Below are 11,515 nucleotides of genomic sequence, written 5' to 3'. Positions count from 1 at the left end.
ATTACACTGCTCTCTCCCCAGCTCACCCCCTGTCTCTCATATACCTCTTCACTCCATCCCTCGATGCTCTAGGAGTTAATCCCAGGTGGTGGAAAACACTAACTCTCCACCTTCTAGCCTCAGAACCCCTTGCCTCAAGCCCACCTCAGGTCTGTCTATGGTACAGTAAACCCTCGATATAACGAACTAATTGGGGGGAGGGGTGGGTCGCTATATCTGAAAGATCATATATGAGGGTCTGTATTTCCGAGGCATTACTCTGTTCGCTATATAAGGGGAGTCGTTCGGTCCTACGTGTTCATACATAACCTAAACTAACTCTGTGGAGAATTCAATGGTTTATGAAGTTGTACATATAAATACAATACCTAAACATGTAATAAGAGTACAGTATAAGGTAGTACTGTTACAGTACACTTACTGTGCCAGGAAGGGATGCTGTTGAAGTACACTTACTGTGCCAGGAAGGGATGATGTTGTCATCAGGGGTTGATTCCCAGACTTCCTCCTCATTTAGCAACCTTTGTTCGGAAAATCCGGGGGAAGTTCGGTTGCGATTTGACCTTTCGTTATATCCAAAATTTGTAATACTGAGGTTTGTTATATTAAGGATTTACTGTTTGTGTTTCTTCTTTATTGTGCCCGTTTCTTCACTTTCTATTAACCTAACCTTGCTTGTGTGTGTTTCTGGTACATACCATAACAGTACGTGTGTATTTAGAGAGTATAAATTGATGTAAAAGGCAAAATTTAGGTTTACGAGTGGAGTGCCTGGTACCAGTCAGGATAGATCCCATAGGTTCTGTGCTGAAGTTATCGTGGAAATTTATTATCATGCACCAGGCATGATACCAGTTATGTGTGATAACCAAGGGATCACTGTATCTATATCTATATCTGCTCTTTCTATATCATACTGCATCTATCTATATCTTCAAGTATATTTATTCTCTCTACCATATACTGCCCCATCAGAAGCATAAGGACTTGGGGCTAGGCTACTTATTCCAGTCATTTACAATGCAGGAGACCAGTCACTACACCCTGAGTGGTGTCATATGAGCAATAAACCCCAACCATCCCTCAGACTTGAACCATTAGGGCCACATTCAGTCTGAGTGCCTTAACCCACTGAATCACCAGGCATCCACATCTGTTCTATGGTTACTACCCAACTTAGTAAATGGTTACCTGGGGTGCAAGAAACCATTTGACTTGACATTCAGTGTAGAGTCCTTTGAAGGTCACTACATCAAGTGAGTGGATGGTGATCAGCCAAGAAAACGGAACAACCCCCTGTACAGTATGTAAAAAAATGAATCACATATGTATATAGAATTAGGTACATATTATTGGCACACCCTGTAAATAAATATACATTATAACTCCCCATTGTTTTTAATCATATATTTAATTTGTATAATAATAAATTGGTATATTTTATTAAAGTTAATATGTTTTAGGCAATATATATATAAAGTAACAGTGTGTGTGTGTTTTATTACCTTCACCGCACAGATAGATAGATAGATAAATAGATGAATGGATAGATAGATAGATAGATAAATAGGCTACACAAATACTGGGTTTTATTAATATTTTGTCTCTCCAGGGGCTTGAATGGTGAGTGATGGTTTCTTTCACTCTCACTCTCTCTCTCTCTCTCTCTCTCTCTCTCTCTCTCTCCCTCTCATGCATTCCTAGTCAGTCACTCATTCTCTTTAAAGTCCTGTATTTTGATGTTAATGTAGGTTTTTAGCATTGAAGCAGTATATTTGTAGATTTAGATGGTAGATTTATAGCTTAATATACCTACTATACCATCTGGAGAGGTATATTGGTAGATTTAGATGGTAGACTAGCATGAATATTATGGTATATTATTTCTCCTCATAGTTGAAGTAGACACACAGTACCTTAAAAATGAATTAAATAAGAGACAGTTATATTTTACATGCAGGTGGGATTCCAGTGGCTTGAATGGTGGATGAATGAGTGTGTGGCCCATTTGATTGGACTTGATGTTGATTTGTTCTCCCCCTGTCATAATCTTTTTTTCCTTCCTCTCTGGACCCAACCTCATCCCTAATCCAGAGAGTTGAGATGATGATGATGGTACTGAATGGAAGGGTGGTGGGTTCGGTAAATATGTACAGGTTGATTTTATTATTATTATTATTCTGGTTCTAGGTGGTTGCGACAATCATCCACTCATTTGATGTAGTGCTGCCTACTTCTACCTTCACCTGTATCGTTCTTTTTCTTTGTCTATCCTCCTCTCTTCCTATTTTTCCCATCAATCACTCACTTGATGTAGTGCTGCCTACATCTTCCTTCACCTTTATCATTCTTTTTCTGTGTCTGTCCTCCATTCTTCCTATTTCTCCCATCTTTCCTGTCGCTTTTTATTCTTCTTTCCTTTTGAGGTGGCTTTATACTGAGTGACAAGCCTAATGGTTTCCTGTAAGCCAGGAAATCATTTACAGTGCCGGGTGGAAACCATATAATTAACCCATACGTGTCTCTTAATTGTCAACAAGTGGGTTGGCAGAGGGTTAGTGCCCCTCCCCATAAAACAACTAAATCAAAGACAAATGGCCATCCCTTACAGAATTATGGCATTTGGCTATAGATAGATCAACAGAGTGTCTTCAAATACATTACTGTATATACGGGTACATTGATTGTGTGAGGACATATAGCAGCACCCTCCTATTGTGTGAAAAGTATATTCAGTAAACCCTTGATATAACGAGCTAACTGGGGGGAGGAGTGGATCGCTATAGCCGATAATGCGGTATATCTGAGGGTCGGTATTATCTGAGCGATTACCGAACTCAGTTCGCTATATGATTGGAGTCGATCAGTCCTATGTGCTCAAACGTAACCTAAACTAACTCTATGAAGTTTTACATGGAGAATTCAATGGTTTATGAAGTTGTACATGTAAATACAATACTGTATGAAGTTGTACATATAAATACCGTACAATACCTATAATAAGAAGACTGTATAAGGTAGTACTGTTACAGTACACTTACTGTGCCAGGAAGGGATGTTGTTGAAGTACATTTACTGTGCCAGGAAGGGATGCTGTTGAAGTACACTTACTGTGCCAGGAAGGGATGCTGTTGAAGTACACTTACTGTGCCAGGAAGGGATGCTGTTGAAGTACACTTACTGTGCCAGGAAGGATGCTGTTGAAGTATACTTACTGTGCCAGGAAGGGATGCTGTTGAAGTACACTTACTGTGCCAGGAAGGGATGCTGTTGAAGTACACTTACTGTGCCAGGAAGGATGCTGTTGAAGTATACTTACTGTGCCAGGAAGGGATGCTGTTGAAGTACACTTACTGTGCCAGGAAGGGATGCTGTTGAAGTACACTTACTGTGCCAGGAAGGATGCTGTTGAAGTACACTTACTGTGCCAGGAAGGGATGCTGTTGAAGTACACTTACTGTGCCAGGAAGGATGCTGTTGAAGTACACTTACTGTGCCAGGAAGGGATGCTGTTGTCACCGTGGACTGATTTGCAGACTTCCCCCTTATTTAGCAACCTTTGTTTGCAAAATCTGGAGGAAGTTCTATCTATCTATCTATCTATAGCCCGACGCCCTAATCCCGCAAAGGGTGGCCGCAGACAAAACGCCTCCAAGTCACTCTGTCACCCACCATTTGACTCCCCTCCCCCCAACTCACCCCCCCCTCCCTCATATACCTCTCAACTCCATCCCTCCACCTCATCCTCGGTCTACCCCTCCCTCTCCCTCCCTCCACCTCACCTACATACACCCTCTTAGTCAGTCTTTCATTCTCCATTCTCTCCACATGTCCAAACCACCTCAGTGTATTTCTCCTAATCTTTTCAACCACATCCACATCTACCCCACAACGTTCCTTCACTTCTTCATTCGTCAACCTGTCCCTCCACGTCACTCCACATGCTCCTCTCAAGTAACTCATTTCCACTGCTCTCACTCTTGACTTGTTCCCCTCTTGCAAGGTCCACGCCTCGCTTCCATACGTCAGGGTAGGGAGGAAGTTCACTATATCCAAAATTTGCAATACCGGAGTTCGTTATATCGAGGGTTTACTGTATTGAAAATTGGAGATTTTTAGAAGTTTGAGAGTTGATTTAGCTAATAACCAAGGAGATTCACTTCTCATAATTGCAGGTTGATTTGACTAGTAACCAAGGAGACTTGCTTCTCATAACTGGAGGTTTGCTTTGACTAGTAACCAAGGAGACTCTCTTTTAATTGTAGTTGATTGAGCTAATAACCAAGGAGACTCACTTCTTTTCATTGGAGGTTTGATTTAGCTAGTAATCAAGGGGACTCATTTCTACCCATAGTTACAGCTCGTTGAAATTTACATAACCACGGCACTGCATTGTAGCTCCTTCAGATGAAAAGAGATTGACTAGTAACCAAGGAGATTTAGTACATTTGCAGTTTGAACCATACAATGATTTGGACATAAAGCCTTCATTGAATGATTGTGAGTGTGTGTGTGTGTGTGTGTGTGTGTGTGTGTGTGTGTTTTATTCTGCCATTGAGCTGAGGGAAGTACATTGGCACTGGATAAATATCTGATAAAGTTGTGGTATGGGGAGCAGGATTAGTGTGGGCAAAATGAACTGTATGTGAGTTGTATCTTGGGTTGGCATGGAAAAGACCACATCGCAGGCTGACTAGGTGTATTGGTGTCTCTCCAGGTAGGGCGGTTTGTGAAGGGTGTATGTCTGATGGTGAGGCGTGAAGTGTAGTGGAGTATTTTGTGCTGGTGTAGGGAGGAAAGGTTGGCATCATCTGGGTAGGCATACTCGTGTCTCTCTAGGTAGAGAAACGTGTCTGGGGTGTATGTCTGGTGGTTCAAGAAGTGTAGTGTAGTGGAGTGGAGGATTTTGTGTCGGTATTGTAGAAGGGAAGGAGCATTCTCACAGTCTGGCTAGGTGTACTCGTGTCTCTCCAGGTAGGATGGTGTTTTGGGGGTGTATGTCTGGTGATTTAAGAAGTGTAGTGGAGTATTTTGTGTTGGTATTGTAGTAGGGAAGGGGCCTCCTCACAGTCTGGCTAGGTGTACTCGTGTCTCTCCAGGTAGGGTAGTTTCTGATGGGTGTATGTTTGGTGGTGCATGAAGAATACTGTATGGCTGAAGGATTTTAATGGATAGTCAGAAATAAAAACCGAATAAAATAGTACTTTATTGAGCTTATTACATATACTTTATTGAGCTTAATGCATAGTGAAGGTGATGTAGTTAAGAATATTTTAAATCTATTCTGGATGCTGACTTAATCTAACTTAACAGATTAGGTGTTAGTGTGTTAGGAAATAGGCTCCACACACACACACACACACACACACACACACACACACACACACACACACACACACACACACACACACACAAAACACTTCCTCATTCACATGCAGTTCTTACAACAAACACCCCTTTCCCTTCTGTACTTCACCAGCATGAGCAAGGAATGATTTTAGGTGTCACTCTCCCCCTGACATAGACATAGGCATTTTCTGTATACAAACACTCCTCCTTTCGTACTTTGCTAGCATAGGAAGGGCTAATTCTGGCTGTCACTCTTCCTGTGGGGAGAGTGGTTTTGCAGTAGACCTACATCATAGACATAGGCCCGAGAAAGGAGGCTCCCTAACACCTTTTCATTGGCTGTTTATTTTGGTATATGGCTGGTTAATATCCTTTTGTACGTTATTAACATAGAGTATGGACATATTGGAAGGATTTATATAACAGAAGAGGACAATACGGTATATTAACGAAAATAAATCGCTTAGGAAAAGGTGTTAGGGGTACTTCCTTAATCGACGAGATTTGGGTCATACAGACATCCATTCATCCTTCACCATATTGTCTTTCCTTTTTTATTACAGAAGCGTAGGGTCCCAGGGCTAGGCTTCTAATTCCCGATATTTAAGACTACCTGACCAGCCTCCCTCGCCCCTGAGTGGCATTAGGTAAGCAGTAAATCCCAACCAAGCCTCGTATCCAAACTGTTATGGATTGCAGTGTTACAAAAAATATATGTTAGATTATAATTACGTTAGTGTGTTGTTACGAGAGAGAGAGAGAGAGAGAGAGAGAGAGAGAGAGAGAGAGAGAGTCTAGAAATATGTGAGAAATTCGTCCAACCTAAAACACCTTAATTGATCACCACCACCATGAAGTGCCTCTTATTCTAACTCTTCTTCTTCCTTCTCTTCCTCCTCCTCCTCCTCCTTATCATCGTTATTATCATCATCATCATCATCTCCCTTCAGCCTGTTCATTGTCATCACATTCCCCACCTCTCTTCCGTGTCATCATCATCATCATCATCATCATCATCATCACTTTAAACCCTCACCTTTCCTCCTCCTCCTCCTCATCATCATCATCATCATTTCTTCCTCCTTTCTACGGCCTCCAGCACCGCCCGACACCCTTTCCCTGCCCTCCCCACCAAATCCTCAGCTCTGGTTCGGTACTGCGTCCTCTCGCCCTCGTCGTCAATGGTATCCAAGTTAATCAGCACGTTGTAATATGCTCCCCACGCCGCAGCCTCGAGACACCTGGCCCCCACCTGCAGGATTTATTATTATTATTATTATTATTATTATTATTATTATTACTACTACTACTACTACTGCTATTAATACAACTACTACTGCTACAACTATATTGTTACTACTACTACTAATAGTTATTATTTTTATTCTCCTCCTCCTCATCATCGTCACCATCCTCCTCATCATCATCATCATCGTCACCATCCTCCTCATCATCATCATCATGATCATCGTCACCATCCTCCTCCTCCTTATCATCATCATCATCATCACCATCCTCCTCCTCATCCTCATCATCATCATCATCTTCATCACCATCATCGTCACCATCCTCCTCCTCCTCCTCCTTCTCCTCCTCCTCCTCCTCATCATCATCTTCATCACCATCCTCCCCCTCCTCCTCCTCCTCTTCCCTCACCTGCATGTCAGACCTGCAGTTAATATTACCAACACCAGCCATCTCAGTCAGTGGCTCCCACGTCTGGTCTATAATATCCAGCAGAGACAGAGGCACCTGTATGATTCCCCTCGTGGCATTTTTCATAGCTGCATCTCGCTTCCTCTTCTCTTCGCTCGTTCCTTGTGGTAGTTTTGATGCCTCCTGTGGTAGAGAGATGTGGTAGTGGTGGCTGTGGTGGTGGTGGTGGTAGTAGTAGTAGTGGTGGTGGTACGTATTATTATTATTATTATTATTATTATTTTTATCATTATTATTATTATTACTTTTTGTGGGTTTGGTGATGGTCTCTCTCTCTCTCTCTCTCTCTCTCTCTCTCACCATAAACGCGTTAAAAGCGGCCGTGTCGGCATCAATGGCGGGGATGAGTGATGTGGCAGCGTTGTGTAGCGGTGGAATAAGTCGCCTCATGCTGGCATCAAGGGACTCCCACTGACGCTTGCCGTACGTCATCTGACCCACCATGGCGCCCAGTGCTGCTCCCTGGCGCCAAAATTTAAATATTGTCTCATTTTGGTTATATTTCACCTTTAAATGGAGTTATATAGATACAGTAATATAGACAGATGGGTATAAGGTATAGCTGATTTAGTGGGTACTGCTATAAGGCGCGGGTATAAGTTATCGCTGTTTACTAAGGATAATGGCTAAATATCCTGCCACAAGCTCAAAGGCCTGAGTTATGGCGACGTGAATGGCAGAGCACAGGAGCCAGTATTTTTATTTTATGCAAGGAAGAAGGAACCAAAGGACAGGAGTGCGCAAGGTTTTTTTTTAGTGCTGGGAAGAAGGAACCAAAGACTTGGAGCCCACAGTTACAGTTCCGTCCAAGATAAAAAATACAAAAGAAAGCCAAATTCAAGATCCATTCATTTCGAGAAGCCTGGATACACTGCGTTTGAAAGACTGGAGGTCATAGGAAGTAGGACATACAGACAGAGGGAGACAGTTCCATTGATACTCCCAAGAAAAAATAAAGGAAAATAAAAGGAAAATAAAAACAAAAGAGAGCCAACTTACTAGCGCGGCCACAGCAGCAGCCACGGACCCGCCCCCCGGTGCAGGTGTTCTTGCCGCCACGCCCCTTACCAGGTCCTCCACACTGCCACGCCCCAACGGCCCCGCCCCCGCACCACCCACGCCCACGCTGTACTCTATGATGCGCTCCCTGGAAGCAGTGGAAAATAAAGCGATTGAAAGTAAAGGAGCAGTGGAATATACAGGAGTTCTACCTTCCTTATTTACCAGTGATGATATACCCACACGATTGTACTTACTGTTTACCTTCCTTACTAGATTATCCTCCGTCACGACCTCACGACAAACACACACACACACACACACACACACACACACACACACACGTACTCACTTAGGATTGAAGGGCGAGAGAGCATTGAGTCCCAGCCTGTTGATGGAGAGGTGTATTTTCTGTTCCTCTTCCAGCAAAAATAAATCTTCCTTCTGCATGTAGTAGTCCGCCGCCTGGAGTAGAGCTGCGAGGGGCACTAACCCCACCACTTCGCTGCCCGTTACTGCTATCCTCAACTCCTCTGCGTCTTTCTTGGCCTGCAAAACGAATTAATTGCGATCAGGCGTTACGTACTAGCAGATTCGGCCACTTCACTGTCCGTCACTGCTACCTTCAGCTCCTCTGCGTCTTTCTTGGCCTGCAAAATGAGTTAATTGCGATCAGGCGTTACGTACCTTCTTGCAAATCAAACTATTTCATTGCCCGTCACTGCTGTCTTTAACTATGAGTCCCGCTTAGCCTGAAAATGAGTTAATTGCGATCAGGCGTTACGTAGTACTTGCAGATCCGGCCACTTCACTGCCTGTCACTGATGTCTTCCACTCCTTTGCGTCCCTCTTAGCCTGGAAAATGAGTTACCTGCGATCAGTCATTACCCTCAACTTTATATTTGGTCTGACTCTGGGCATAGACTCCACAACCTGTTCCCAAGGCCCAGATGTCCTCCTACATACCATACACCTCCACATGTCACCACTTCGGCGCTAACACCCACCGTCCATATTGAATACGTGCCAAGGCTCTCTACCGATTCAGCCACAACACACTAGATCCACTGCAGGTACTTGCTACAAGGCTGTTTACCCTTTCTGTCAGAGGTAAAACACACACACACACACACACACACACACACACACACACACACACACACACCGCTGCTCACCTCCTCGTAGACCACATGCATGGGCGTCACCTCGTAGTCAGTAACGTTGATCCTGAACACACACACACACACACACACACACGCTCACCTCCTCGTAGGCCACATGCATGGGCGTCACCTCGTAGTCAGTAAGGTTGATGCTGATCTGGGCCAGGTCTTTCTCATGAAGGTACCATCCAATCGCCTGACAGCACTTCAGTCTACCGGGAGAGTCTGGCGCTCGACCTTGCTCTCTGAGGTTGAGGGCGATCCTAGTGGAGGACGAGTTACATTATCTATCAGTCTATCTCTGTATCTATCTATCTATCTATCTATCTATCATTAGCCACACCTGTCAGCGAATCAACCCACCTGTGTGCTTGCTCCTTGGTAGACAGAAGGTTGATGTTATATGCTATCAGGAACTTTCTCACTCCCGTCACCGTAGCGCCCCAACCTGGTACGAATTCGGCTGGACCAAAATCAGGCGCCCACTCGTCTTGTTTTAGCTGTGTGGGCGTGAGAGGAGGTGAATGTGGAGGACGCGTACCGTGCCTCTAAAATGTATGGTTGATTTACTCCCTCCTAACTGCGGGCATGCAACACACACACACACACACACCTTCTCCTTCAGTCCTTCATACTCCCCTGCCCTGATCTGCGGCATGGTCTTGCGGTAGTTGCGGTTGGCTGCTGCGCCGTAGAGGTAGACGGGGATGCGCAGTTCTTTTGCCAGTCTGTGTCCGAAATCCTTTGCCACGTCTATGCACTCCGCCACCGACACCCCGCTGACTGGTATAAAGGGACACACGTCGAGCGCCCCCATGCGAGGGTGGGTGCCTGTGGAAGATATGTTGTTTAATGCAAGGAAGAAGGAACCAAAGGCTGAACACTAGCCTCACTGCCACCCCACTGACTGGTATGAAGGGACACACATCGAGCGCCCCCATGCGAGGGTGGGTGCCTGTGGTAGATATTAGTGTTGTTTTAATGCAGGGAAGAAAGAACCAAAGGCTGAAGACGCCTCAAGGCCACTCCACTGACTGGTATGAAGGGACACACGTCGAGCGCCCCCATGCGAGGGTGGGTGCCTGTGGGAGGAAGATATTTATTTACTTATTTTTATCCAAGGAAGAAGAAATCAAAGGCTGAGCACACTCTTGTTTATTAGGTCACATATTATCTTCGGTTGAGGAGGCTCCCTAACACCATTTCCTTAGCGATTTATTTTGCTTATTACACATTATAGACAAAGAGGAGTAAATAGACTGAAAGATAAAATAGAGACAGATAGGAATTGCTTGATAGATAAACAGGTTAAAGAGTCACAGCCTGGAGATATTAATATTAATGAATGACCTTGGTCTGAGGCATTATCACATTGCCAAGTCACTGTTTTTAAGGCTCTGAACATAGATTGGATCCCCGTGCACGATGATGATATTGATGATGATGGAGAGGAGGAAAATAATGAGTGTAATAGTAGTGGAGATGGTGGTGGTGATGGTGGCAGTAGTAGTAGTAGTAGTACGGTAGTAGTAGCATCAGTAGTAGTAGTAATAGTAATAGTAGTAGTAGCCTCAGACTATCTTAACCCTGTGGACTATACCCATATTACCCTCTTCCTCATCCCACCATCCTCCTTTCATGGGCTAGGCAGGGCAGTGAAGGATATATAACCAGGCAGCTACCCCTCCCTGTCCAGCCTGTGCCACCACATGAAGGCGGCCTGCTACATTGGCAAGGTCATCTGGTACCATAATTTATTCCACTGGCCATTTGAGGAAGACGCGGTGTTTGTTGCCACCCCTCTCTCTCTCTCTCTCTCTCTCTCTCTCACATACACACACACACACACACACACACACACACAATTCTCTCTCTCTCTCTCTCTCTCTCTCTCTCTCTCTCTCTCTCTCTCTCTCTCACACACACACACACACACACACACACACAAAATTCTCTCTCTCTCTCTCTCTCTCTCTTACACACACACACACACACACACACACACACACACACACACACACACACACACACACACACACACAAAATTCTCTCTCTCTCTCTCTCCTTCAATCACAAACTTGGATATAAGCACCTTAGTCCACTGAACCACCAGGCTCCCCCTCACCTTTATGCTTGGTCATGTCTATCCTCTGCAATGCCACCCTCGCCGCCGCCAGGGCCCCCTCCACCACGGATTTCGGATCACCAACGAATGTGTAGACAGTCCTGTTGGTGGAGGTTCCCGGGTCCACGTCTAGCAGATTTACCCCTGACGTGCTGGTGATGGC

The 11,515-nt window shown here is 44.5% G+C and overlaps 1 protein-coding gene across 1 annotated transcript in view; it reads right to left on the bottom strand.

Annotated features, from left to right (window-relative positions):
* Positions 1 to 6,418: 6,418 nt before the first annotated feature.
* LOC145412171 (formimidoyltransferase-cyclodeaminase-like) overlaps positions 6,419 to 11,515 on the bottom strand; it is a 5,457-nt gene continuing 360 nt past the window's right edge. Inside the window, exons 2-10 of the mRNA XM_080282107.1 lie at positions 11,353 to 11,515; positions 9,841 to 10,058; positions 9,591 to 9,727; positions 9,328 to 9,490; positions 8,417 to 8,613; positions 8,065 to 8,212; positions 7,366 to 7,527; positions 7,006 to 7,188; positions 6,419 to 6,601 (exon numbers count right to left, since the gene is read on the bottom strand). The exon at positions 11,353 to 11,515 is cut by the window's right edge and continues 21 nt beyond it. Of these exons, the coding sequence (XP_080138233.1) occupies positions 6,419 to 6,601; positions 7,006 to 7,188; positions 7,366 to 7,527; positions 8,065 to 8,212; positions 8,417 to 8,613; positions 9,328 to 9,490; positions 9,591 to 9,727; positions 9,841 to 10,058; positions 11,353 to 11,515 (1,554 nt within the window). The remainder of the gene's footprint in view (positions 6,602 to 7,005; positions 7,189 to 7,365; positions 7,528 to 8,064; positions 8,213 to 8,416; positions 8,614 to 9,327; positions 9,491 to 9,590; positions 9,728 to 9,840; positions 10,059 to 11,352) is intronic.

Source organism: Coenobita brevimanus, chromosome 11 (assembly GCF_032717465.1).
Source record: "Coenobita brevimanus isolate Jiangsu-jjx chromosome 11, ASM3271746v2, whole genome shotgun sequence".
NCBI lineage: Eukaryota > Metazoa > Arthropoda > Malacostraca > Decapoda > Coenobitidae > Coenobita > Coenobita brevimanus.
This window is presented reverse-complemented; position numbering and strand designations above follow the sequence as displayed.